At 38.2% G+C, this 25,511-nt stretch overlaps 3 protein-coding genes across 3 annotated transcripts in view; 2 read left to right on the forward strand and 1 right to left on the reverse strand.

Annotated features, from left to right (window-relative positions):
* The first annotated feature begins 3,188 nt into the window (after window positions 1-3,188).
* nms (neuromedin S) lies at window positions 3,189-11,089 on the forward strand. The gene is made up of 7 exons (XM_073473962.1): window positions 3,189-3,261; window positions 5,311-5,357; window positions 5,845-5,901; window positions 7,093-7,119; window positions 7,211-7,264; window positions 10,299-10,373; window positions 11,069-11,089. Exons 1-7 carry the CDS (start codon window positions 3,189-3,191, stop codon window positions 11,087-11,089), a joined length of 354 nt encoding a protein of 117 aa, XP_073330063.1.
* Window positions 11,090-11,672: 583 nt separating this feature from the next.
* Window positions 11,673-17,356, reverse strand: pdcl3 (phosducin-like 3). Its single transcript, XM_073474086.1, has 6 exons — window positions 17,264-17,356; window positions 15,573-15,690; window positions 15,258-15,348; window positions 14,916-15,059; window positions 13,893-14,101; window positions 11,673-12,284 (listed from the first exon to the last, which is right to left on the reverse strand). Exons 1-6 carry the CDS (start codon window positions 17,267-17,269, stop codon window positions 12,139-12,141), a joined length of 714 nt encoding a protein of 237 aa, XP_073330187.1. The 5' UTR covers window positions 17,270-17,356; the 3' UTR covers window positions 11,673-12,138.
* Window positions 17,357-24,053: 6,697 nt separating this feature from the next.
* LOC141002219 (TBC1 domain family member 8) overlaps window positions 24,054-25,511 on the forward strand; it is a 33,783-nt gene continuing 32,325 nt past the window's right edge. Inside the window, exon 1 of the mRNA XM_073473452.1 lies at window positions 24,054-24,331. Within this exon, the coding sequence (XP_073329553.1) occupies window positions 24,205-24,331 (127 nt within the window). The 5' untranslated portion in view covers window positions 24,054-24,204. The remainder of the gene's footprint in view (window positions 24,332-25,511) is intronic.

Consider the following 25,511-nt stretch of genomic DNA (forward strand, 5'->3'; position numbering starts at 1 on the left):
CATTTTATGCCCCGGGCCCATATCGTTTTAAATTACGAAACTTCACAGGTGCGTACTTGACTTGGGTGTGGTCCGACCCATGAGTACTGAATACTCTTCTACATGCAATAATGTAGTAATCACTACAGAGTACTCATACCGCACAACGTCAACATGTTGATGGGTGTTGTGGCCGGAGTGATCCCATTTCAAAATGGTCCCTAGTTTATTGAGCGACATGTCAATTGCCACATTGTTTTTAATGTTGTGGTGTTTCTCCTGTACAACACAAGAAAAACATAAATGTGTAATCATATGTGACGATGTAAAACAATGGAAGGTAACTAAATTATAGACAAATAAAACTGACAGTTAAAGTGATGTTTTTGGCATTTGAATGAACAATATGTTTTCTGATCGGGGCCCTCACTACGCCTTCACATGGAGCAATGGAACATGTCCATCTTTCAAAATGAGAAAGTGAATAAGAGGCTATTTTACTTCTTGTCTGTGACTCAAGTATTCTATTTCCTTTGTTTTTGTGTGCCGGCCAATCATACAAGATGGCTTGTGATTACCAGATCATCAAATATGCTGCACACTGGAAAGATTCAAGAGTCAACATGTTTGAGTTTATTGCTTTTTTTTTTTTTTTTATCTCTGCCACAAGACAGGGAAACTGCCTCAATCAGCCTAAGTAGGTCTGTTTAGTTACAGATGAGATTTATCTTATGTTGATTCAAAATCCTTTTGATTTCTTTACTGAAAAGTGTTAGGTACAAGGTTTTATTTTAAATATTTGTGAAATTATTTGTATTTTTTTCTTTTTGTTGCCTCAAATGAGTTAGCAATCAGTTATTTACACATCCAGAAGGCACGGAGCAGCGTTAACATTTATGTTTATATCCACATAATGAGTTTGCATTAGTCCTATAGTCCCTCTCCTCTCTTTAGCTGTTAAATGACCCATCTTCTTCACCAGCTAGTTGTAATGTGTTGTAAAAATGCTCTCAAACAGTGAAAGTGTATTTATAGTATTTACTGCTTTTAAACCTGTTTTATAGATTATAAAAAACACAAAGTCTGATAATGGACAGATGCAGATGAGGCCGTGCATCTTATTTTGGAAGTGCAACATTTTCTAACCAAAGCAACAGCCAAAATGGTAGGAATAGGAAAATGAGGCCAACGTTCAGAGATACGTACCCTAAAATATAAATCAAAATCTTTTACAAAAACGTGTTAGTCACTCTTATATGTCATGTACAGGAATATACCAAGTCACAGTTAGCAGCCTGACATAAAGCCAAGCTGTGTGACCTTTACTCTTCATAGAAAGTTCAGACTTTGGTGTCAGTGATACTCTGGTTTAATGCATCAATCTGAATAAATGTAACTCAGTGTCCAATCCACCTGATCTGAGCAGTTAATCCCTGAACAGCAACATGCAGAACAGTGTCCACATCAGAGCACAACCATACATCAGGTCTGTTCAATACAACAACAATACTGGATCAGGCTTTGGATCAAGCTGTCTGACTCACTCATATATTTATTAATGTATCAGGGGCGATGCGCATTCATTAACATTGTTATAATGGAAATTTAGCCAAATTGCTCATTTAATCTGGGCAGGTAATGGTAGAAGTTAGAAGAAATTACATAAGGCTACAAAAAGCACTGTGGAATCCTCAGTTTCACTTTAATCAATCCACATGAGACCCAGTAACTTGATAGTTAAACTCCATCGCTGTGGTGGCTGCTTGAAAAATCTTCACAACATGCATGCAACTAACATGATATTAAGTCTCACCCAGCTTCTCAGACACTGTCAGTTCCTTCTCGTAATGTCACTGAATTCAGCATTAACTGTTCACCTGAAACGTTTATGATGTTGCATGTGTTGTGACGGCCCCTGCGTGTGTTGTGGACAAGTTACTGTGTCGTACTCTTTCTCTTTAAAGGTGGAGGAGGTAGCAGTAGCCAGCCTGATTTGGAGCACCTGGGCTAAGCTTTCCCACATAATAAAAGCCCAGCCCTGCTCTGTGTTTCTCTCTCTCTCTCACTTGGTCCGGACCCAGCCAGCGTCCGATCATCAAAACATAGGCGTAGACCTCAAATTTTCTGTGTTATCATGTTGGTTCAGGAGATATGATGCAATATACACAAAGCTGATGGTCATCTACTGCAGGTCACACACTGACATGGGATAAGTACCTCATACAACCCCACATCAAAAGACCCAAACTATCCCTTCAAAGCATGTAAACCTATTCGAGTAAACTATGGTGCTCAAAGCTGAAATCTTCCTTGCTTCGCTGTTACACTCATTACATTACTATAAAACATTTACATCATGCGTGTCGGACTGAATATGATTCCTAGAAAACCTCACTACCTCATTGCCAACAAATGTGACTCACGGTCTGCATTATTATTTATGTGTCTGGTAATTTGATTTTGATTTTGAATCTATTATTCATATACAAGTGACCTGCTCACACGTATAAAACATGAGGAATACGATTACAGTAGTGACTTCTTCATAAATACATCACAAAGAACTTTCTGTTTCCTGTCCTCTTCTGATATTTTATTATTTTACACCAGAAGCGCCAGCGGAAATGAGGGACACTTCACTGTGAATAAAACTATAGCCCTTACATCATCATATAATGTGCAGTAAAACACAAAAAGGACCTCATTTCTTCACCTCACAACAAAGAATTTTCTCTTCTCCAGCTGATGGTAGTACACCTGAATGTCACTGTGCACATCTTTGACTGATTGACTTGATTTGAATATTATATGGTAACCAGATTCCTAAAGAACAAAGATTTTACCACAGGAGTCTCTATTCAACCATTCCCATACACCGACAATTGATGTAGTTCATTAGCTGATTTTCATCAGGGGTATCATCCATTTCCTTTCCACGCTGAAGGAGATTCCCATCATATCATTAACGACCTGACATCAGCACACAGCCCGGGTTGCATCAGTTGTCAAAAAACAGCCCAGTATTCCCAGTGCAGTGTTATCTCCGGAAAAAGAGAGATAAAGAGACAGAGAGAGGGAGGGAGATGGGGGTGGAGGCTGCGTTGGATTTGCGCACAAGGTTGTGAGCTTTTAAACTGCTGCGTGCAGAGGGCACGGCGTTCAGACCACACAGCAACCCAGAGAGGAATTAAGGGAGGAAACACAGAGACATGACTCTGCCAACTGTGCAACAACTTTTTCTTTTATGTTTGTTCGGGTTTCTTGGACCTTGGAGCACAACAGGTGGGTGATCTTATTAGAACTGATTGGAAGGTTTTTTTGTATTTTTTACTTAATTACATCCAAATGCAACTGATAAACAGAAATGATCTTAATTTGTTTGATTAGTTTTTTGGGGAAACTGTCAGGTTGTATATGAATGTAGTCTACCAGGAAATGATGTGGTCAAAAATTAGATATCGGACCTTTAATGTGGGTTTTCTCACCTTGTTTTTGGCTCAAATTCACTCTTTGTTAAAACATCTAGTAGGCAAAACCCAGAATACACAAAAGGTGACAAATTACAGCTCGTCATGGATATATTTAATCTATCACCTAGTTAAATGAAGTATGATCAAGTTGAGTCTAAGTAAAAAACTGACACTGAGATTCTCTGTATGGAAAAAAAAGCTTAAGAATATGTTTATCATCTCTCAAATCACACACATACATATACAGTATATCTTAAGATTTAGAGGTGGTATGAATATGGATCCATGACCATGAGTTCAGTATCGGTAATAAGCCATTAATAAGGAGAATACTTGGGTTGCCAGGTTGTGAGAGCCTGGTTGGTGCATATGGTCTTTGGGGATACAGTATATTTGCTTTGTCGGTCAAGCGGAAATGAGCTGCAGAGTATCTGTGAAATCAATTAATCTACAGCTTGTTCACCTTATTACAACCGAAGACTAAATGGGTCGTTTAAAGGAGGACATTTTTATGAATGCATTATCATATTATACAACATACTGGAGTTGCCTCTGTGGTTGAAAGGTGCTGCTGAAATACACCACACCATATTTGCCATAACGTACAACAGTTTCAGGATTGATTACAAATGATAAAGTAAAAACAAATGACTTTCTAATATGACACCAAGTCAGCTGTTACGTTATTTAGGAAAGGAATCATCTTACAGTAAGCCATCCTGACTGGAGATGTACATTTTTATAAGTTACAGTTACTGTAATTTAGTTTTCGTCTGGATCTTCTGCAGTTTGTTTTCAGAACTCGAATTAAAGGAAATGTAAATGTTACGCTAGGAGAGGATTTACATTAACTACAAGATATCCTTGTTAGTTTATTACTGGCATGTAAAGCATTAAAAAGTATTTAATAATCTTTTCAATATATTAACCCTTTATGATATATGCCTAATTAGAGAGAAAAGCAGTGGTGGAAGAAGTATTCTGGATGCTTCTATTATTGTACTATATCATTATACACAGTAATGGACATTTTCATGTTGTAGTAAATGAAAGTGGAGATAATATCTACTACTTCATATGCTGATTTTCATTAATCTTTACAGTAGCATTGTATTTTTTAGGGTAATCGTTGTTTCGTGTAGTAAGTAACTGTATTTATCAAATGGAGAAAAAACACATTTCACACAAAAATGAAGTGGAATTGAACTATACAGTAAGCAACAATTGAAATTCAAATCTCTGAAAATGAATCCAATGTGTAGACAACTTGAGTAAATGTAATTGGTTACTTACTGTAACTTGATACCTGGCTGAAAAGCATCATTACAGCGACCTCTTCCAGTTGATAGTTTGAGCCCTATTATACCGACCGCTCTGACAGCAACAGTGATGTCAGGATGCACTAAATACATCTGGACTACACATCAGCATCACTGCATCTAGACGAGAAACAACCACTGGAGGTCACCCAAAACAAGATTTTCAGCTGGTCTTAAGTCACTCTTAAAGGCCTGAGAGTAATTCAATCATACACTATTATGTTAATCAAAATGCACTTTGTTATGGCCAACTGTTATATACTGGCCTAGCTGCTCATTTGGCTGATTCTTAAAGTCACTGTATGTTTTGTATTGAACCAATTATTCAGTCAGTTCTTATGAGATTGTTGTACATTTTTTAAATTACACATAGCACATAAAAATACAATGAGGTATAATGACATCACTTTAAAGTCACTATTGTGGACACTTCCTGTCCTTAACAATTGTTATAGTGTTATTGTACAACGTTACAATGGTTTCTCCAAGTGTATGTGGTTTTCAGTGTCTGAAAATATTCCTCACTTGTGCTCCTCACTCAGATGCCAGTCCTTTGGATCAGTGGGAAGATGGGATAGTGTTAAGAAGGGTAAGAAAGTTACATTCACAGTCTCCCTTGTTTGGACACATATCCACTTGTGATTTTTGAGCCAATGAATGATGAATTATTTTTATTTGTGAGTAAAGAAAGATTTGTTCAGATAGAGTTGGAAAGAAAACAGAAGTGCAGTCAGTAGAGGTGTGGTGCTTGTAGAGTCCTCAGTGGCCATGCAACCTCATGTGATCATCACCATCTGCAGTGAGTAGAACAATATGTAAGAGGAAATATTATTGAACCAAAGAACAAGTCCATAGATCACACTGATCTTTACAAGCATTCAGTCAAAATACTGAGGCAAGAAATTGTGACTGACTGTAGGGGTTGGTTAACATAAAGATCAGCAGGAGGCGTCTTTATTAGGAACATTTCTTTTTTTCTCCTGGAAACAGCAGTGGTCTGTGGTCACAGACTGAGTTACTGTGTTGCATTCACTGTCCATTATTAATTCATAATGAGGTGTGTTGTTCGTCTGCAGGTGCGAGGCATCCAAAGTGAGGATTTGAGTGATGTTTCGTGGAGAGACCAGAATGAGGTGGGTGGAGAGCAAACACCAAAATCACTTTAAAGATACATTATACCATATTATATATAGAATACAGCATTACTTAACTTCCTCACATACACCATTTCATTGTCTATATGAACTGTGACATCTTGATGTACTTACTGTAAACACAAGACAGTAGTGCTGCTATCAAACAAGGTCCAAAAAATGGAACTTGGTTTGTTTACAGCGATTAACGAGCACATTATCTGCTATGTTGTTAAACAGAATCATTAGAACCAATTCCACATTTTTTAAAGAAATGCAGATATTTTAAGGAATCTGTGTCTTGTTTCTGCTATTCAAGGCAGAGTTTGGACTTGTCCGTCCATCCAGGTGGAACTATAGGAGGCTAGGGACTACAGGCTAAGTTTTGTGATTGGTATAGCAAACTAAATAAAGTAAAATATATGTTAAATATATGTTTTTTTCCCCACATTTTGAAGAGGGAGTGAGCAGGTGAGAAAACAGCTGAGAGAGCGAGCACAGAGGCCTCTCATTTCACAGCAGTGTGGTACACTGATATATAACAATAGAGAGAGCAGATAATGACCTGTGTGATTTGTCCCAGTTTGACAGAACTTGGACCTATAAAATTTTATTTCTCAACTGAGAGAAGAAAAAAACATTAAATATCTAACAAATCAACTAAGTATTGATCTGTTTTCAGGGTTGAAGGCATTAGCAATGACAACAAGGATAAAGTTGTTTTTAAAAGCATAAAAACTTGAAAAAAGGGAAAAAATATAAACACCAGTGGGAGTGTCAGTGGGAAAGGGACCGAGAAGAATGAAGAGTATGTGGGTAGAATCTTGCTTTACATCTCATTTTCAAGTTTGGGCAGAACTTAGTGTGCAGGTGATGGACCAAACAGCAGGAACACACTATAACACAACACCTCTATTAACTGTGGCTTCAGAGAGTTGAATCAACGTGTCTATAACAAAGTAATTGCCTTCTAATTTTCGTGTCTGAGAAAATAATTCTTGATGTTATACAGGAGTTATTGTTGTGTCCTCGTTGTGACACTGATGTATGTTAAATATAACAGTTCTGCAGTGAGAGTGACTGTAAATAGACACTGCTGCGGTGCAACCATCAGGAATATCCAAACTATAAAAACAAACCATGAGATTTTAAAATGTTAGTTACTAAAACTGAAATCATGTTTCCCCACAGGACCAAGTCCAGAATGTTTTCAAAAGAGTAAGTATTTGAATTTAGTTATGTCTATTTCTGTTTCTGATATTTGCAGCAGCAGCAGCTCACTGACTTCCTGACTTTCTCCTTTTTTCAGTTCCTGTTTCATTACTCTAAAGCACGCAACTCTGTTGGAGCTGTGCAGCATGAGGTGAGCAGAGGGACAAACACACCACTGGTGGTGTCATCGTTCTCATTCATTCGGTCATTTTCAAGAGGTCTTATTTGATATGTCACTGATCGCACCAAGTTTTTGCATCACTCTGAGGAGATCAAGTCTCTGAAAACTAACCTAGATAAAATTTCCTTATTTAAAAAAGAAAAGAAATGTGTTGACAAGTAATTGGCTATTATTGACCGGTCTGCTGTAGGTTCACTGAGAGCTGAGAACAACACCTCTTTCAAAGATTTGAAAATGTTACCCAGTGTAATAATTTAAATAATCTCTCTTCTATTGCATCGAGCAGCCAAAAGCTGAATTGTCACATCAAAATACTTTAATACTTTATATTTAATAAAATCCTTTAATACAGGAGTGATTAAGAATTGAAATTGTAGGCTGGGTTTTTAGGATACTTTTTACTTTACCAAATATGACATGTTTTTCTCCAAGAGAAGCCAAAACTTTTAGATGTCTAAATAGTTTGCATAATAATAATAATAATAATAATAATAATAATAATAATAATAATAATAATAATAATAATACACTTTATTTAAACAGCACCTTTAAAAACAGAGTTTACAAAGTGCTTTGACAAACAAGCCAAAGCAGGAAACTCAGGAAGACAATATTCAATATAGACAATATAATATTATAAAGTGATAAAACAGGCAAAATCACAGAAAAAAGAGAGAGGAAAAGTAATGCAAAAACAGAGAATAAAATCAATAAAGGACGATAAGAAGACAACATCACATCAGAGGAATTAAAAACAGATTAGGAGCAGTAAAAATAATAAAGGATAATATCTAGATTAAAAATAACAAATAAAAGCAGTGAAGGACGGTAAGAAAAAGATGTCACATGAGAAGAATTAAAAAGAGATAAATAGACTAACAGCAGTAAAAGGAATAAAACGATGAAAAATCAGTTTAAATAGGAGACTTCACATAAAAGCAAGTCTATAAAAGTAAGTTTTAAGAAGTGGGGAGTTGCAGTAATCCAGTTGAGAAGGGATCAGTGCATGATTAATTTTTTCCAGGTCAGAGTGTGACAGTATTGTTTTGATTTTGGAGATGGTTCTTAAATTCATAAAGCAGGACTGGACAACTTTTTTGCAGTAGGCTTTCGTTGGTGGATAAGGGACTAAGGGTACTTTAAATGACACTGATGTTTGGGTGTGGGGAGTTGAAGAGTATGATTTCTGATTTGGAGTTATTCAGCTGTAAAACATGTTGTGCCATCCAACATTCAATATCATTGAGACAGTTCAAAACAGCAGCTAGGCTTTTACGGTCATCAGGTCTCAGTGGGATGTATATCTGTGTGTCATCTGCATAGCAATGAAAAGAAACATGGTGATGTTGGATTATATGGCCAAGAGAAGGCATATAAATAGAAAGGGAAATGGGACCTAAAATTGAACCTTGCAGTACACCACATGAAATATGAGTTGTAGATGATATGTATGACCTATGGTGACTGTGAAAGTTCTCTCGAATAGGTAAAAATAAAATCAACTAAGTGTAAAGCCTGGGTGGGCATCAAGCATGGTTAATTAGAATGGCATGGTGTACTGTATCAAAAGCAGCACTTATATCTAAAAGAATTAAAATCGTGCTCTCTCCTCTGTCAGCTGCTACAAAGAGGTAATTGTTACCTTGAGGAGGGCAGTTTATGTGCTGTGCAGTGCTCTAAAACCTGACTGGCACTTCTCAAAGGTGTTATTATGACACACACAAGCTGGTTTGAAACCAGATGGAAAATGACCATTAGAGAGTGAGCTGTTAATAATCAATAAAATACTGGGCCCAGCTGTGTCAAAAAACCTCTTTGAGAAATTTGGTGGGGATAATGTGGAGGCTGCATGGTGTTAATTTCATGCGTGAAATGATATAAATGACAATAAAACAAGTTTAAAATTGCTCAAATAATTAAGGACGTGCCTACTGGTCAGGGGACAATCTGCTGTCTCAAGTTATTAACCTTATTTGTAAAAGGTTTTAGAAATATCTCACATTTTTCTTGTGAGGCATCAATAAAATGACCAGGGCAGGGGGCGGTGACAGAGTCTACAACTTTAAATAAAACTCTAGGGTTAGAATGGTTTGATAGAATTAAATTAGAATAAAAAGATGCTCTTGCTTCTTTAACTGCCTTTTAATTATTCTTCATTGCGTCTTTCCAGATCTCATAAAATACATGTAAACCAGTTTTCTTCCATTTTCTTTCCTTTCTCCTACAATCTCTTTATAATTCTTGTGAATTAGACCGGCTCCTCCGTGTGGTAAAATGTGAATTTAAAGTGGCTAAAGAAATGGCCATAAAGATTTCTGAAAACTTGGTAGCAGACGTACATTTAAAAACCCGGCGGTGGACTGGTGGGCTGTGAAAAACTGGTAGAAGTGATAAAACCACACTAAAAAAGAAACAGTTTGTGATCAGACACACAGATATCCTTAGTATCAAGGTTAAAAGGGCTCTGACAATTATATCAAACCAAGACAAGGATGTGGCCTTTTCAGTGTGTAGGCACTTGTAAAGCCTGAGAGGTTAAAATAATCTATAATATCCAAAAGATCTGTGACAAGAGACTGAGAAGGGCAGCAGACATGTGTGTTAAATGGCCTAAAACAAGAATCTTGGACTTGGACATAAAATGAGACACTAAATAAACAAGGTTCCAAATCTGAGTAGAAATTCAATGAAAGCTTCGGTATTTAACAGTTTACGATACTCATTGCTATGGACAAATTTCATCCAGTACCAAAGTTTCTTATTCACAGGTCCAGTTCCTTCGATCTACAGTATTTCACTGGATACAAAATAAGTCCAAGCCTCATTCGCACCTAACCTAATATAATCATACTGATTATAATCTCATTTTTACCATTTGTATTTCTATAAATTTAATTGTAAACGCATGTCTTTGAGTTTTTTTTTTTTTTTTTTAAATCATCTCAATATCAAATATCAAGTAGTGATTGATCCTCTCTAAGTTAACTCCTCTTTACTCCAGCAGACTCACTCAGTTCATCCTCTGATGCGACTTCTCCCCAAGCTTTCCCAGAGGAGAAATAAGAAGGTGCTACTATTGGTAAGAAAACTTAAATTGTCATCTGTATGTTTTATTAATCAAGAGATACTGTGAGAGTATATACAGAGGATGAAACAGGGCAGTGACCAGCCAGGGCAACACAGAAATCATGCAAAAACAGGACGGTCCAAAGAGGTGTGTTGAAACCATAAACACTAAAAAAGTAAGGGCTACATCTCAAAGCAAGCACAGCTGCCACTAAAGCCAGAACTTTCAAGGAACTACTCTTAAAGATTCCTTCAGCCTGTTGTTGTCTGCATTTTTACTGAAGTCCTAAGACTCGTGAGGATTAGACAAATTAGCAACGGCTGTTTTTAAAACATCATCATCATCATGCATCATCGTCAGTCCAACTGCTGTAAGCTTTCTTCTGCAGCTCCATGTTGACGTATCAAAGTACAATCAACAGAAAACAAACTGGTTTGCGGCTGCGAGTACTCAACCAATCAGAGCCAACTCAACCCGTTCCTGTAGTTCCTGTACTTCTGGAAAGTTCTACCCTAGAGCAGGGACTTTTTCGGGGGTTAACATAATGTCAATGTACTTCATTCAGAGCCTTGGTGCCTGCATTGGAAACACAGCTTGGGGCAACATTTCATACTTGAGAGCTGCATTTTTTACAAGCCTGTCTCGTTTCATTAGGACACAAAGAAAGCTTCCCTTTGAGATGTCCTGTTTTTTTGTTTTCGTTTTAGGCACAGGATAATATATGTTGAGAAGTTCAGTCAAGTTATCTCCTCTAAACACCAATAAATACGTAAAGCTATGTAGCAACTAGTCTATCATCAAGAAACACAACAAGAAACTTTCACTACTTCTCTTCAACCTTTGCAGGAAGCAAAGAAGTGGTGAACCAGTGATTAAGAGAGACAGTGCAAATCACATTAAATGGCATCACTGTTCAGGGGGGATTTACTGCTGACACTGACCTCTCTTTCTTCCTAATGAAACAGAAGATTCGAGGTCTGCCGGAGGGGATGTTGTAGAAGAGAAATGCAAAGAACAAAACAGGAAATCAGACTCAACAGAAGACCAGCAGCCAGCAGCCGACTGGTGGAGCGGCACCCAGCATCTCTGACATGTCTCTCTACCCAGAAACATGACATTTTGTGAACAGAAAATAAATTATTGTACAGATGAAAAAAGATATCAAAATGCACTGCCATGGCTGCTGTGTGTCTTCCTGCTTCCAAATATCAATCAGTATATAGTCTGTGAACTGATCCAGAGCACTAATCTGGCATGTTGCGCTGCTACATAAGACATGAGTGTCACAACATACAAACAAAACACTCAAAATGATCTCTTAAGAAAGTTCTTTATAACCAACAGTGACACAGATTCCAAAAAAATGAGAACATGAGAAAAAACAGGCACCGATTATTTTAGCAAAGAGGTGAACTCAACAGATTTAAATGTACATGTACATTTTGTGACATAATTATCATTAAACGTGATAAAAAAAGTTTGTCTTTGATGTTTCTGTATAGATTCAGTCAGATGTTCAGAGATGGAAAGGAGGCTGCTGGGTGATTCAACAACAGGGTCAAAGGTTAGATTCTCTGCAGCCAAGTGTCCTGTCCAAGAGCCCCTAAGCTGGATCGTGCCCTGTATAAAAGCACAGAATATGATGCCTATAAATTGATAAAGGAGATGCTGTTCCCTTTTCCCTGCTCAAATCATCGTCAGATGCTTTAAGGTCCTCTGAGTGTTTCTCACATGGCGCCATCACAGCCTTTCTGGTTTACAGTTACAGACGTTTTTTTTAGTCCTCATCTTCAGAGTCACTGTCGTTTCGTGTAGGAAGCGAACATCTGATCGATGACATTAGCTTGTCTTCGATTTGTTTCTTGGGGTTTTCCTCCAGGTCTGTCTTCACCGCCCCACTCTCTGATAACCTCCACTCCAGCTCTGGGTGGGACAGACAGGACAAATAAAAAACACTTAGCTTACAAAATATGAGCAAATGTACAGGATGTGACTGCTACACTGTCAGTGGTGTTAAAATAATCAATACACCTCAAACTACAGCTTAAAGTTGAATCAACACCTCACTACAACACTGAATTTAAACCCTCATAAAAGGTAATAGATGTATGCCATACATATATCAACATTGCTACAATACGTGTCACATCACGTTCACATTACACGTAAATGAGTTGACTTTCACGTAGGGTGGTGGAGCTGATGATGTTTTCTGCATTTGTGCGAATCCACTTGATATTTTTAATGAGACACTGGGACATCTTCCGGTCATGTGAGTGGCAACAAAAGCAGATGTTTCTAAAGAGACATCAGGAGATTTTCACCGTGTCTGTGACAACAAAACCAGACATTTTTGACAAGACATATGGAGATTTTTCAGCTGTGTTTGTGACGACAGAACTTGGTAAGCGAAAAAATGATCTTTTTCTAATCCTAACCAAGTTGTTTTGAGGCCTAGAACCAAACCAGACCATAAGCACAGCATTGTCACAACATAAAATTGAAAACTGAACCCAAAAAAAAATATCTGTGATTTTCGGAAACGTATATTGCCAATATTATTCTGAGTTTGAGCTAAGTGTGTCTAATAATCTGTCACCTGAGCATGGAATGATTCAATACACCACAATTCACCGACACCATTGTGACCGTGTTGATATAGTCAGTGGTTTAAGGATCTGTTTCATTTGGTTCTGGTTATTTTATGCAAATTCACTGAAATGTTTCCACATTTCTGGATATTACTGTGTTAACAAATGCATTGTTAAACCTGCAGGAGTTTTAGGTAAAAATAAACATCTGTTACATTCAAGCCAAATTAGTTCACACCATGTTGACTAAGCTTATTACCACCAGATAAATCCCTTGTATTTCACAGTATAACAGGGTTTCTAAATCTGGAGACTGAGGCGATTGTCCCACCCTGGTGCAACGGCAGTGATGCGTTTTACATCGACCGGCAAAGTCTGGCTGGCCAGAGCTGGAGGAGATACCGTAGTGTCGGAACAGGCTTCATAGGAGTATGGCAGAGCCTATGGCGTCACAAACATTTCGACAGGGTTTGTGTAATCACTCTCACTCCCAGAGGGGAAGACGCAATTTATGTTGGATATTCTTAAGGAAAAAAAACTAAAGCACAGCTAAATTATTCAAGTGTTTGACTAAAAGCTCACCGAAAATATTGATAAAATGGTATAACTTGCAAAATTCGAGAATGCATCATAAAATTAGACTTAACCCAATCAAAATGTCTTTGTCTAAATTGTCTGACTAAAACTAGAATAAAACGTGACACTTAAATTGCCAATCAAAGGCCAAACATAACTCTTCAACACTAAACGTCTTAATCTGCTTTGACAACAATTTTGAGAAACGATAACTGTCCATTTTTCAGTCACACTTGGATTAAACAACTTCTTAAAAAACATCAGTTTTATTGTCAGAGTAGCATTACTTTCAATAGACTATGATGGCCCTGAAGATTTCAAGTGTGTGTTCCAAGTCCTTTTCTGTAAATTAGTCACAACCTACCTTCAACTTTGAGGTTCATTCCTCCGAACACCAGTGGGCCAATGAACTGCGCCTTCATCTCTCCCTCAAAGTAGACGAAGATTGTGGGCAGGTTTCGGTCTGGGTAGTTTGGGATGCAGGTGGTGGAGATGGACTTGAGGAACTTGGTCTGAGGGAACTTCTTGGCTAAAATGTTCAGGTGTTGGTTGATGAGGGAACACAGAGGGATGCTGGGAAAGGATATGAAGGGACAGTAAATGTTAGACAGACCAGTAACTGCTGCACTTTGTGCTTGGAATGAGTCAGCAGGGTAAGGACACTGTGATGTCTTCAAATTGCTTATTTTGTCCGACCAACAGTCCAAAACAAAATATTCAATTTGTGAAGATATAAATAAGAGCAGCAAATAGTCACATTTAAAAATTAGGAACCACAAAACATTTCACTTTTTCTTCTTTATTAATCATTTTAACAAATAATTGATCATGAAAATGTTTGCTTTTTGTCATTAAACTAATTGACTGATATTTTTAGGAGGACAAAAAGGTGAATTTATACTGCCATGGTTTGGCATTTTAAGGTCGGGAAGGGCGATACTGGAGAAAGGATCGTCGCCAAACACAGATGGTTTAGGTAAGAATTTCAGGCTGAACACCAACCCAAAGCATCGCTATTTGACGACCTGGGAATGCTACTCAACAATCAACTATCTTTCTCCAGATTCACCTTCCCTACCCTAACATAAAATAGTCCGCACATAACAAGGATATATGTGTTAAAACTTTCAATATACAAAAAAGTCACAAATCAGAACAGTTCCTCATTAGCTTAACAGCTGTGTTGCCTTGGAAGAGAACAGAGGACAATAATATATTCTAAAGACATAGATGTATACAAACTTAACTTATTTACATGAAATGGTCTATCTGACCCGAATCAGACGGAAGCATGAAGGAATGACACTCAAAGTCAACTCAAATATTTTCTGTCCTTTTAGATATTACATTCTTTTTTCCAACTACTTGATTTGTTTGAATGACCTACCCCTGTTTGTAGAGGGACAGCACCACCCAGATGCCGTCTCCGGCCTTGTTGACCTCCTTGACATAGTCCTGCCCTGAGATTTCCATAACCTCCCCGAACACATTCTTCATCTGAGTCGCCTTCCATTCCGCAATACGCTTTTGTCTGCAAGGAGACACATCAGGCATCAGTGTACAGTCAGTGTGAAGGAGTTCCAGCCAGACTCGAACTACTGAAGCTTTATTCCACTATTAATGTCCTTCAGAGGTTCACAGATTCAAATCACAAATTTTGTTACCAGAAAAGTACACGACTGGGATTTGCCCAGTTCATGAGACTCATCGCTGCATCATCTCCACTCACCTGTACATCTCAATGGCGGCCTCATCTTCTTCACCAAACTCATCTTCATTCTCCTCCAGTTGTTCCAGTGTCATGTCCTCATACGTTTTAACTGTTCAGAGACACAACAGTCACATGAAATGATTACATGTTCTGCAAATAATGAAACTTTCAGTGATCCGCTGAACTGAATCAAATCAGACTACATTTTCAGAAATATTAGATATTTGAGTTAACTTTCAGAATTTTACCTCTGCAAAATAAAACTAAAAAAACGTAGGGTACATTGATTTGAGTGTCACAAGAAATAATATTCTGAAACTGTCTCTCTCTTACCAACAGACTGCTGTTGGAGGGCCAGCTCCTCCTCTTCATCATCCTTAGGTTCCTCTTTGGGAGGAAGAATACCTTTCTTCCTCAGGATATCATTCCACTCAGTGTCTTCGTTCGGGTCCTGGTGGGAATACAAAGCAGACGTACTGTACTGTCACTCTGGGTTTCTTTTAGCTCTCCTATGTGATGTTTAATGTTTTGTAAATGTGAAATGCCAATCTCAAAACTGAAATATGTTTTTTCAAGATAAGGACCAGGTTACCAATGTCTCGGTTAATATTTCAATCTTTGTGCAAACAAAAGTCTACCAACTCTAACACATACTGCATTTTGCTTTACTAATCTAGGAATGAGCCACAGTCTAAGATGAGCTGTGTACCTTGTGATCCAGGATGGGATTTGTGCTTGTTAAGGCACCAAATATATTAATAATATAATAATCTGAATGAGGTAAAAAAGCTACCCTCACATCAATAAATCCTGGAGGAGGAGGAGGAGGAGAAGCCCCTTATGTCTACAAACTTTATCTTGCACAGGCACTTTCATGCATTGTTGACTGAGGTCACTTTTACAAATTACAGTACACTTCTGGGCTACGCAAAGGGTCTGGGTTTCTTGTGAATCTCATTAATAGCTTGATTGTCTTGCAGACCATGAACTGTTCAGAAAATGTGGCTCCTTGGAGGTCCTGTGTCTGTGGTGCTTCTTCAATTTTGACAGTATTTGCCGTTCAATTCAATCTTTATTTCAGACTCACAAGAGGCCAATTTCAATGACAAAAAGGAGAAATAAAACAGAAGATAAAACCTCAATTTAACTCAATTTAAAAAACAGTCCATATGTAGGCTATCTCACCAATGTTTTCTAAGCTTGGATGTGTACTCAGAGCAGCTCTCCCTATGACTGGTTAAAACCTCTATAATGCTGTTCTTAGGCTCATCCAAGCAACACACAACATTTCACATCTGATGATTAGATTTGATTATTTGAATAACATGCAAATCTACATGTGAAGTTTTTGTTTGAAGATCAGAGCCCCCAGGGCATCTACCTTCCCTACATTGTGTCTAATATAATGAAGGCATGAATCCAACTGAATGAGTTTCAGTATAAAGAAAGACGAGACCTGAATGGATAAGATGAGCACGTAAAACCTGCAATTTTGCAAACACTGTAGATGAAATTTTGTCTGAACCAACGAATCCTGTAGCTAATGATTGTACTGCATATGACGACACAATAAGAAAAATTATCGACTAAGAAAAAGTCAAGAAGTTTCTGAACCTAAATGTGAGAGTCTGCTGCTTTAGTGTCTGTGTCACATCCCTGGTCATTGAAACACAAGATTTTCTGACTACTCTACAGCAGCACGAGCCGTTTCTAATTACCAAATGTTTGACATATTTAAAATTGTCAACAGTTAAATTTCTAAATTAAAACTGTTTCAGCTCTAGTATAAACTAATTTCATGTCAACGTTGTCTCTTTGACAAGTTTCTGGGACTGAACACTTAGCTAGCTAACAGTAGAGCTACATTTAACTTCTCTGTTGATACGCCCAGCTCCGTTAGCTACGTTTCACAGCTCCCCTCTGAAATTACCTCAACACACAAGAACGTCATCAACCAATTGTAAGTCGATTCATTCATCAAGGCTAATTCACAGCGGTTAAAAGTATAATAAAGCTTTACCGACCTGCATTTTGACAGATAAAAGCTTCCTCTGAAATCACACCACTGCTCTCCTCCCAGACACGGAAACAGAAGGACCGCTGACGGACCGACTCCGACAGAAACAAATAGCTGGAACTGCCCAATAAAGGAAAAAATACGACCACAGTTAAAATAAAATCCCTTTAACAGGGCATTTTGTAGCTCAATCACAGTCAGATAAGTTTGTATTTGTATATGGTGCTACAGCGTGGTAATTCTTTGTAAAAAGATGAGGAAGAGACGTGTTGTGGGTGGGACAATAATAAAAGTGACACCAACTTCCCTTTGAGGCGCAATATGACCATAATAGGAGCGTGAGCGGAGCGTTCCATTTGAGGCTGCCGAGCAGACCAACAGGTGCTGCTGCCAACACACACACACACACACACACACACACACACACACACACACACACACACACACACACACACGCACGCACGCACGCACACACACACACACACACACACTTATAATAAGTTGGGCTTCAGTCTGATAACATGTGAAGAAAGGACGAGCTCATCACAATGTGTTCTCAGTGACGAAAAATGTATCGATGTGCACTGAAAAGTTTTAACGTTTAGTAAAATACAACTCGTTTTATCATTACTTATATATGTGTGTTGTGTATCACTATTTCGTTATGAGATCATGTTTTGTATTTTGTGAATAATACACTGCAAAATAGCAGCCGCATATATCAAACGGACTCCAGAGAAGACCAATGTCTTGCCCACTCCCGAAATGTAGAACGATGGCCTAATATGGAGGTCAAGTGGTTTTAACCCTTTAAACGCCAGTTTGTTTAAGCAATGCCACTGTTGAAAAAAACACAAAAAGTTGCTATTTTTTAAGATCGAAGCATTATTATTTTTTATGCAATGTCAGATTAAAGTAAAGAATCTCAACTAACCCTTCAACGTTTTTACCTTCTAATATCCTATAAACTTATTTGGTTTGAGAAATAAAATAAGACAAGTTTACTTTGAACAAAATTTATGTACAAAAAGAACAGTCAGCACCAAAACAGTTCATGTGAATGTTCATGTGAGAGTCAGAGAAAGAGAGAGAGAGGGACTGAGTTAGTGTGTGTGTGTGTGTGTGTGTGTGTGTGTGTGAGTGTGTGTGTGTGTGTGTGTGTGTGTGTGTGTGCGTGTGCATGAAAGAGAGGGTTTAACTGCAGGAGTTGCAGATTGATGAGGTGTGATCCTTGCACACATTATGCCACACTTGTAGCAGGTTGTGGTTGTTCTCTTTAGCCCTTTTCACTCAGAGATTCTGCAATATTGCCGCAAAGAAGTCTCGCCTTCATGCCACTTTGTTTGTTCACACTGAACTAAGTGTGTCATTTCATACAACATGCTGGTGTTGCAGAATCAAAACAGGGGTGATGGTACACATCATGACGTTGAGATCTGTGTTTCTGATAACACGAGGGTATTATGGATCTCAGGGAGAGAGCGTTCAAGGCCGAGTACAAAAACAAGTACGAGACCATCGCATCTCATGAGGCCCAGATCTCAAAACTGAAGACCGATCTCCAATTCCAGGTGGCGCAGGTGGATAGCCTCCAGCACTGGAGCAATCAGGAGAAGGAAGACATGGCAGCAAGACTGGAGGCAGAAAAACAAAAGCTGTCTGAGCAAAACGATCAGATGCTCCAGCTGAAGCTCGACAACCAGAAGAGCGTTCTGCTCCAGATCGACCTGCAGAAGAAGGTGAAGCAGTTGGAGCAGGAGCTCCAAAAGAAGGACGATGTTATCCTGGATCTCGGGAAGGAGAAGGTGGGTCTCTCTCACAAGCTCACAGAGGCCACAAACCAGCTGACACACAACAAAGCTGAATTTCTCCAGAGCGACCAGGCTTGGCAGACGAAATATAAAGCTCTGCAGGAGAAAGAACAGAGCTGGAAGACAAGAGTAGAACAGGTGGAGGAACAAAAGATACCAGAGGAGAGAAATCTCCCTCACCCCTTCTTCGGACCACTTTGCCTCCATTCCAAAATGCCAAAATGCTGAATTGCTGTCCACTGTCTCAACTTGACTTGACTTGTCTTGACTTGCCCAAGAAAAAGTGACTTGAGACTCGGACCAAATGACTTGAGTAGAATCAAGTCATCTGGTCTCAAGACAAGTCAAGTCAAGTCAAGTCAAGTATGTCCTTGTGGGTTTTCCCCTGGTGCTCAGGTTCCCACAATAAATTAAATTTTCAAATAAAAAATGTTAATTAGATATATATTATATTCTGTCACATTCATTATTTTAAAATTGTAACCTCATTGTAGCACTGTAGATGTTTACAGATAGCTAGGACCAGAGTCTGGGTTCAGAGGAGCAGTTTATAGCTCAACACAAGAATAACAAGCTTACACATACATTTGTGCACTTAAATCCCCTAAACATAAAAAAAACAAGAATTCTGAACAGTATTTAGTATGTCTGAATAAGATTTAGTATGTGTCAATAAATAGTATGCCAATTGCAGCATGCCAAACAATGGCTGGATGTCCTACTGCATACTATATTTTCCATTTATGTAGATCTAGTATATTAACAATCTAGATTTTTTTTGACAAGCAATGAATGACTATATAACGAATGACTATGTATAAATATACAAATACACAATTATTTATATACAAATATCTAGAAACTAGGGCTGTCAAAGTTGAATATACCTGACATTATTGGAGGTAACAGTAAGCCAGGTGGACGTGGAGAGGACAGAGCCAGAGGACATCTGCATGAGGAAGGAGTAGCAAACTGAGGTGCAAAAGGAAGGTAAAACAGATAAGAAGATGAGGAAGAAAGAAAAAAAAGGAATGGAAATGAAACATTATCGTAGTTTTAAGGATAGTCTGTTTTTGTTTGCCTTATTTTTATACCCATGTGCTCGTGTGTGTAGCATCTTCATACCAGGTCCATGCATGCCATTGGCTGTAATGCATATCACTTCTTTTAAGTGTTGTCTGTCAAAAAAATATCAACTTTAAAATGTTTAAAAAACTTTAAAAACACAAAGAATCACACACACACACACACACACACACACACACACAGAGAGAGAGAGAGAGAGAGATGCCATCTCTCTATTTCCAACCTTATAAATACATAGCTTTTTTTTATACTGGAGTTTGGGGAGCAATAGGTCTTTTAGCAGACAAATAACGGTATGTGATCATAGAAGTAAAAAGGAAGTTGTTTTTCTCTCAATCAATGTACAGTGGAAATGACTTCATGTCTGCCTATAGGGACCCAGATTTACCCGACCCTTTACACCAAACACTAAAGGTTTACCAGAGTCTAACTACACCGAAGTCTTTCTTAACAACTCAAGCAGTTGCAGGAGAATTTAAATGTGCTCACACTGGATGTTGCATGTTTTGTTGGTGGTTCATACTATTTTTGTGTCAAGATATTATCAAATATAAAAAAAGAAAAAAGAATGAGGTAGAGAAAGATATAGAACAAAATGTTATAGAAAGGGGAAATTATGAAGAAAACCTATTCAAATTATTGATGACGTATGCTGACTGTACAAAGATTATGCTTGTAAAACCTGTCTGGTTTTTCACTTGCAAGTGAACAGATAAAAAAAAAATCTCCTGTCATGGTTTTGTGATTGTATACAGGAGGTATTGATAAATTATGCAAATTGTGCTGTAAAAATGGTTGTTGCCCCATGTCTAAATATTAAATATCAGTACAAATGAAGTGTTGTTGTGGTTTGACTTTGTTATATATTGCATTTTATTAATTATATTGATTGTAACACAGTTTGGGTTTTTTTGAAAAGTCATAGCTGGTCTCATATGATGTTATTGCAATGATATGAAGTAACAGCTTATGACCACAAGATGGCACCACATGCCTTCCCTTTGAGCATGTCCAAAGACAATGGTAACATCCTTATAGGGGCCTGCACAGATGTGGTACACATGCACAGGTGTTTTCATTTAAAGTACTGGTATGGCCCCACTGACTGATATATTATTATATATGATATAATTATATTATTAATACTTACTGATTAAAAGCATCAATTTGTAAGCAGCATGTTACCGTTGTCAATGCTGGAGGTGGAGCTAGTTTGAAGTACTTTATATACAGTTTTATGCACAGGGACATCAGATGAATCTGAGGGGTCCTGAGATGATTAATGGGAGAGGAAAAAGAAAAAAGTTCTGATCTGTCTTTTGGTGAGAAATTGGATCATTTAAACATTTATTGAAATGAAACAAAGTGAGAAGCTTTGAGGGAAAAAAAGGTGCACAATGCATTGTATTTAAAAGCTTGTTACATTATCTATTGTGCAAAATCTATTTTTATATCTAAGTAACTAGTAACTAATACTGTCAAATAAATGTAGTTGAGTAGATAGTACAATATTTCTCTCTGAGATGTAGTGGAGTGGAAGCATAAAGTAGCATAAAAGGGAAATACTCAAGTAAAGTACTTCTAAATTGTACTTTAGTAAAGTAGTTGAGTAAATGTAGCCTACTTAGTTACTTTCCACCACTGATTATAACCTATAACAACCAGCAAGAGTTATCACACCTGCATTCATGCACAACACATGTATTCAATGACTTCTCTCACATGATTCCTCCTGTTTGCTTTGACTTATGAACTATTAATTAGAAATCGTGACGGAAATGTTTTAAGAAGAAAATCTACCTGGTTTGTTCACAATTTCAGAGATTCTCGTCAACAAACCTGAACAATGTAGCCTGATGATCACGCCAGCACCAAAAGTCAGGGGATCAAAATGACTACAAGTCATCCTGACCGTTTGAAAAGTAACTCATCGTTTGAATGGATTTTAATTCTGCATCTAATTTCCACAATAAAGTGTTGGATTCATACAGCTGTGTCTGCTCGTGTTTCTTCAATGTGCTGAAATTGTTACTATGAAAAACATCAGTCACCAATATCATGTTCTTCAAATTCAATCTTTGCTATTTTAAATTGATCTAATAGGACGTGATTTCAAAAAGTTTGGAAAGTCTCTTTAGAGAAAACCCACGTTGTGCTCACTGTCCTCCTCTGTGACACTGTATGTCAATAGAAGAGCAGCCGGATGTGCACAGAGAGGTGTGACTCTTATTTATATAGGCTAGCTACGACAGCACCATGCATGCAGAGACAACAGCTACAAGTATCACTTCGCAGTTTGTGCCAACTCAACTTGTCCCTGGGTGGATTCAAACCACCAACCCTATTTCATCCTTATTTCACTTTTTGCCTTTCCCTTCTTCAAGAGTGTTTATGTCAGGAAATCCACTGTTGGCCTACACTTAATGACGACTATTAGAACTGACAATCAGTTGTTTTCAGTTCCCTTCTTTGCTGGATTTTTATTGCAGGTCAACTGGTTTTACAGTAGTTGTTAGGTATTTGATTAAAAAACAATCCATTCAGTGTCAAAAATAATAAATGAACGGGCAGTCTATATTTAGAGCCTCCAGGCAGTGTCTTTGTATACAGATGAATGGACTGAGTTTATACAATAAGCCTTTGTGTGACAATATCATACTGAGCACCTGAACACTGTGTCAGCTGAACAGCCAATCACAGGAGGGCTCGCGACTCTCTGCCGGAACTTGCGGAAGGGAAAGTTGGTGAAATGCGGAAGAAGTGAAAACAAAACGAAGAGGTTCCACTCTGTCCTGTTCTTCAGGACCCGCAAACCTCATCAGTGAGTTTTATTTGAGCATGAGAACGGATTTGCTCCATAGTCGTTGTAGACGATTTGCAATTAGTATTTCTTAAATTTTATTTCACAGTTATTTACAAAATTAAATGGCTGTCCTGTGCTAACTTCTAATAATTCTGTATTTAATGAAGAGGTTAGTTTTGTTACATTTTTGGCTTATTATTTTTGTGCTTCACTTTTTTTAAATTGACTTTATACTAAGTCAATAGCATGTTCAATACTACTATCACTACTACTACTACTACTACTACTACTACTATTACTACTACTACTACTACTACTAATAATAATAATACATGGGCCACTCTTATTTCATAAGTGTGTGTATACTAAGCTTCATGTATTTTGAGACTGATTGAAAAGTGAAGACAGGGACAGCTTCTAACTTTTACCAGAGTTAGCTAAAAGCTAATTTACATCTGTATACGGTCCTTGGGCAGGAGACAGAGATAACATATCTAATATAAATGAACAGAGATGACACAATGATTTGTAGAGGCTTAAACTAATCTAAACTTTCAGTACACACAGACTGTGTAATGACACTATTCTTCTTAGCAACATGTCAACAAAACTGTTAACACTAAATCTTTTATTTTCAATAATAGCACACTGTATGTGATCAAAGCAATGCAGAGGAGCTGAACTGAAAATCAGAAACTTGACATTGAAACATTACATCTGAAAACTGAGGAATATTTCTTAGAGTAGGTGAATTTATTATGACTGATTTGAAAGCTTCTGTTTGTATACTTCTTATGTGAGTGTGTTTACCACCTTTACTTAGTGTTACATAATGATTAATTAGGGGCTTTAGTTCTACTTCATTACTTTATATGCATCTTCCTTATTCGTGGTAAGAGTGAATGGGGGTAACACTTTATAAAACCATAATTAATAAATGGTACATTTATAGACCCTAGAAAATGAATCTTCTCTACTCAGAAAAACTGTGGGAACTACAGAGTGAGTCATCCTGTCATATAGACGATCTTGTACAGTGTGTACAGCTGCTGTAAATCGGGCGTGAGGGAGCAGACGTGAGGCGAGGAAGCCTGAAGCCTGCAGCTGTCGGGAGCGCAGGATAATCATGGACAAACCCGAGAACCCGCCGCTGTAGGAGCGAGGACAGGCAGAGGAAACTTTATATACCCCCGCTGAAAGGACCGAGGCGACGGAGGGCTTCCTCGGGTCCCTCCTTGCTGGAAGATAATGTGGCTAAACCCGGAGGAAGTTCTGCTGAAAAACGCCCTGAAGCTCTGGGTGACCGAGAGGAGCAACGACTTCTTCCTCCTGCAGAGGAGGAGAGGCCACGGAGAGCCCACAGGAAGGATCACAGGTAAGGAAACACAGCTATAGCACGAGCAGAGCAGAGGAGAGGCCACACAGGCAGGAGCACAGGTAAACAGTGACAGCACTGGAGGAGCCACAGAAAGTCAGCTGTGAGGATAACACGCAGACAAGAAAGATAGAAACAACAGGAACAAAGACCGCGAAGGTCAACGAGGGGGTGTGTCCAAGTTTCCCACAAGAGTTAACTCGATCTGTTGATCCAAAAAACCAGAAAGTCCTGCATGAACCCAACCACAGGGTTCACAGGAAAGCCCCTGCTCCACTGGCTCTGTGTGTTACTATGGCAACTGATGCCCTGAAATAAAACTTATAATTATATGTCAGGTTAACTTGATCTTAACCACTGGCTTTAAGACAGGTTTCAGGCTCCAGTCTCAACTATGGGTCTCGACTGTGGTTGAAGCTTTGTGAGCAGACCAGAGACAACATCATTCCTTTGTGTCAACAGAATGGTCTCACTTCCTATAAAGACGCACCGGTCTCAGAGCCAAGACTAGAAGCAGAGGGGGCTTTGTGTGCATGGGGAAGGAAGAGTGATAATAAAGGGTCAAGCATTTGTAGTATGGAAGACAGCGAAGACTGAAAGAAAACAAGATGGTTTATTTTGACTTGACTTCTCTACATTTGTCGAGTCTGTGATTTTAAAGCTGCACTTTTATAGTCATTGTTACTACTTCAACAAGGCTAGAGTTGGCCCGATTGTGTTAGATTCAGGGGTCTAAGATTCATGGACTCACTTAAATCTGAATCAACTTTTAGGCTAAGTAGGTCAGGGCAGTCTCTGATTTTGGATATTGTTATGTTGCGGTGTGGCATCAGTGTTGTATTCTCGTGGTTTTAAAGGCTGCCTTACAGTAACGTGATGTCATTCTCTGAACTTACCAGACTGTTCTACTTGTCCTACTACTTGTCTTTACACACTAAGTCATTATATCCACATTACTGATGATTATTGATCATAAATCTCATTGTGTTCACATTTTGTGAAAGCCCCAATGGTGATCCTTACAATATTGTTAAAAAATATTGTGATCTTTGATCTTATCACGCAGTCTTAACATTTATGAAGTGCTTTAAGGAGATTTTAAATATATGATATAGCCTAAAACTGTAGCAACATTATTTTAAAGGCCATATCACCCTGCTGTAAAAGTCAGGCTTGTGAC

This window comes from Pagrus major, chromosome 9, assembly GCF_040436345.1.
Source record: "Pagrus major chromosome 9, Pma_NU_1.0".
Taxonomy (NCBI): domain Eukaryota; kingdom Metazoa; phylum Chordata; class Actinopteri; order Spariformes; family Sparidae; genus Pagrus; species Pagrus major.

Excerpts from the sequence above, each read along its gene's own strand:
- nms (XM_073473962.1), top strand. The coding sequence starts at position 3,189 with ATGACTCTGCCAACTGTGCAACAACTTTTTCTTTTATGTTTGTTCGGG. Across the intron at positions 3,262-5,310 it reads TGGACCTTGGAGCACAACAG|ATGCCAGTCCTTTGGATCAG; the intron begins GTGGGTGATCTT and ends CTCCTCACTCAG. Across the intron at positions 7,120-7,210 it reads TCCAGAATGTTTTCAAAAGA|TTCCTGTTTCATTACTCTAA; the intron begins GTAAGTATTTGA and ends TCCTTTTTTCAG.
- pdcl3 (XM_073474086.1), bottom strand. Across the intron at positions 14,102-14,915 it reads CTGTCCCTCTACAAACAGGG|CATCCCTCTGTGTTCCCTCA; the intron begins GTAGGTCATTCA and ends ATCCTTTCCCAG. Across the intron at positions 12,285-13,892 it reads AATGAACCTCAAAGTTGAAG|AGCTGGAGTGGAGGTTATCA; the intron begins GTAGGTTGTGAC and ends TGTCCCACCCAG.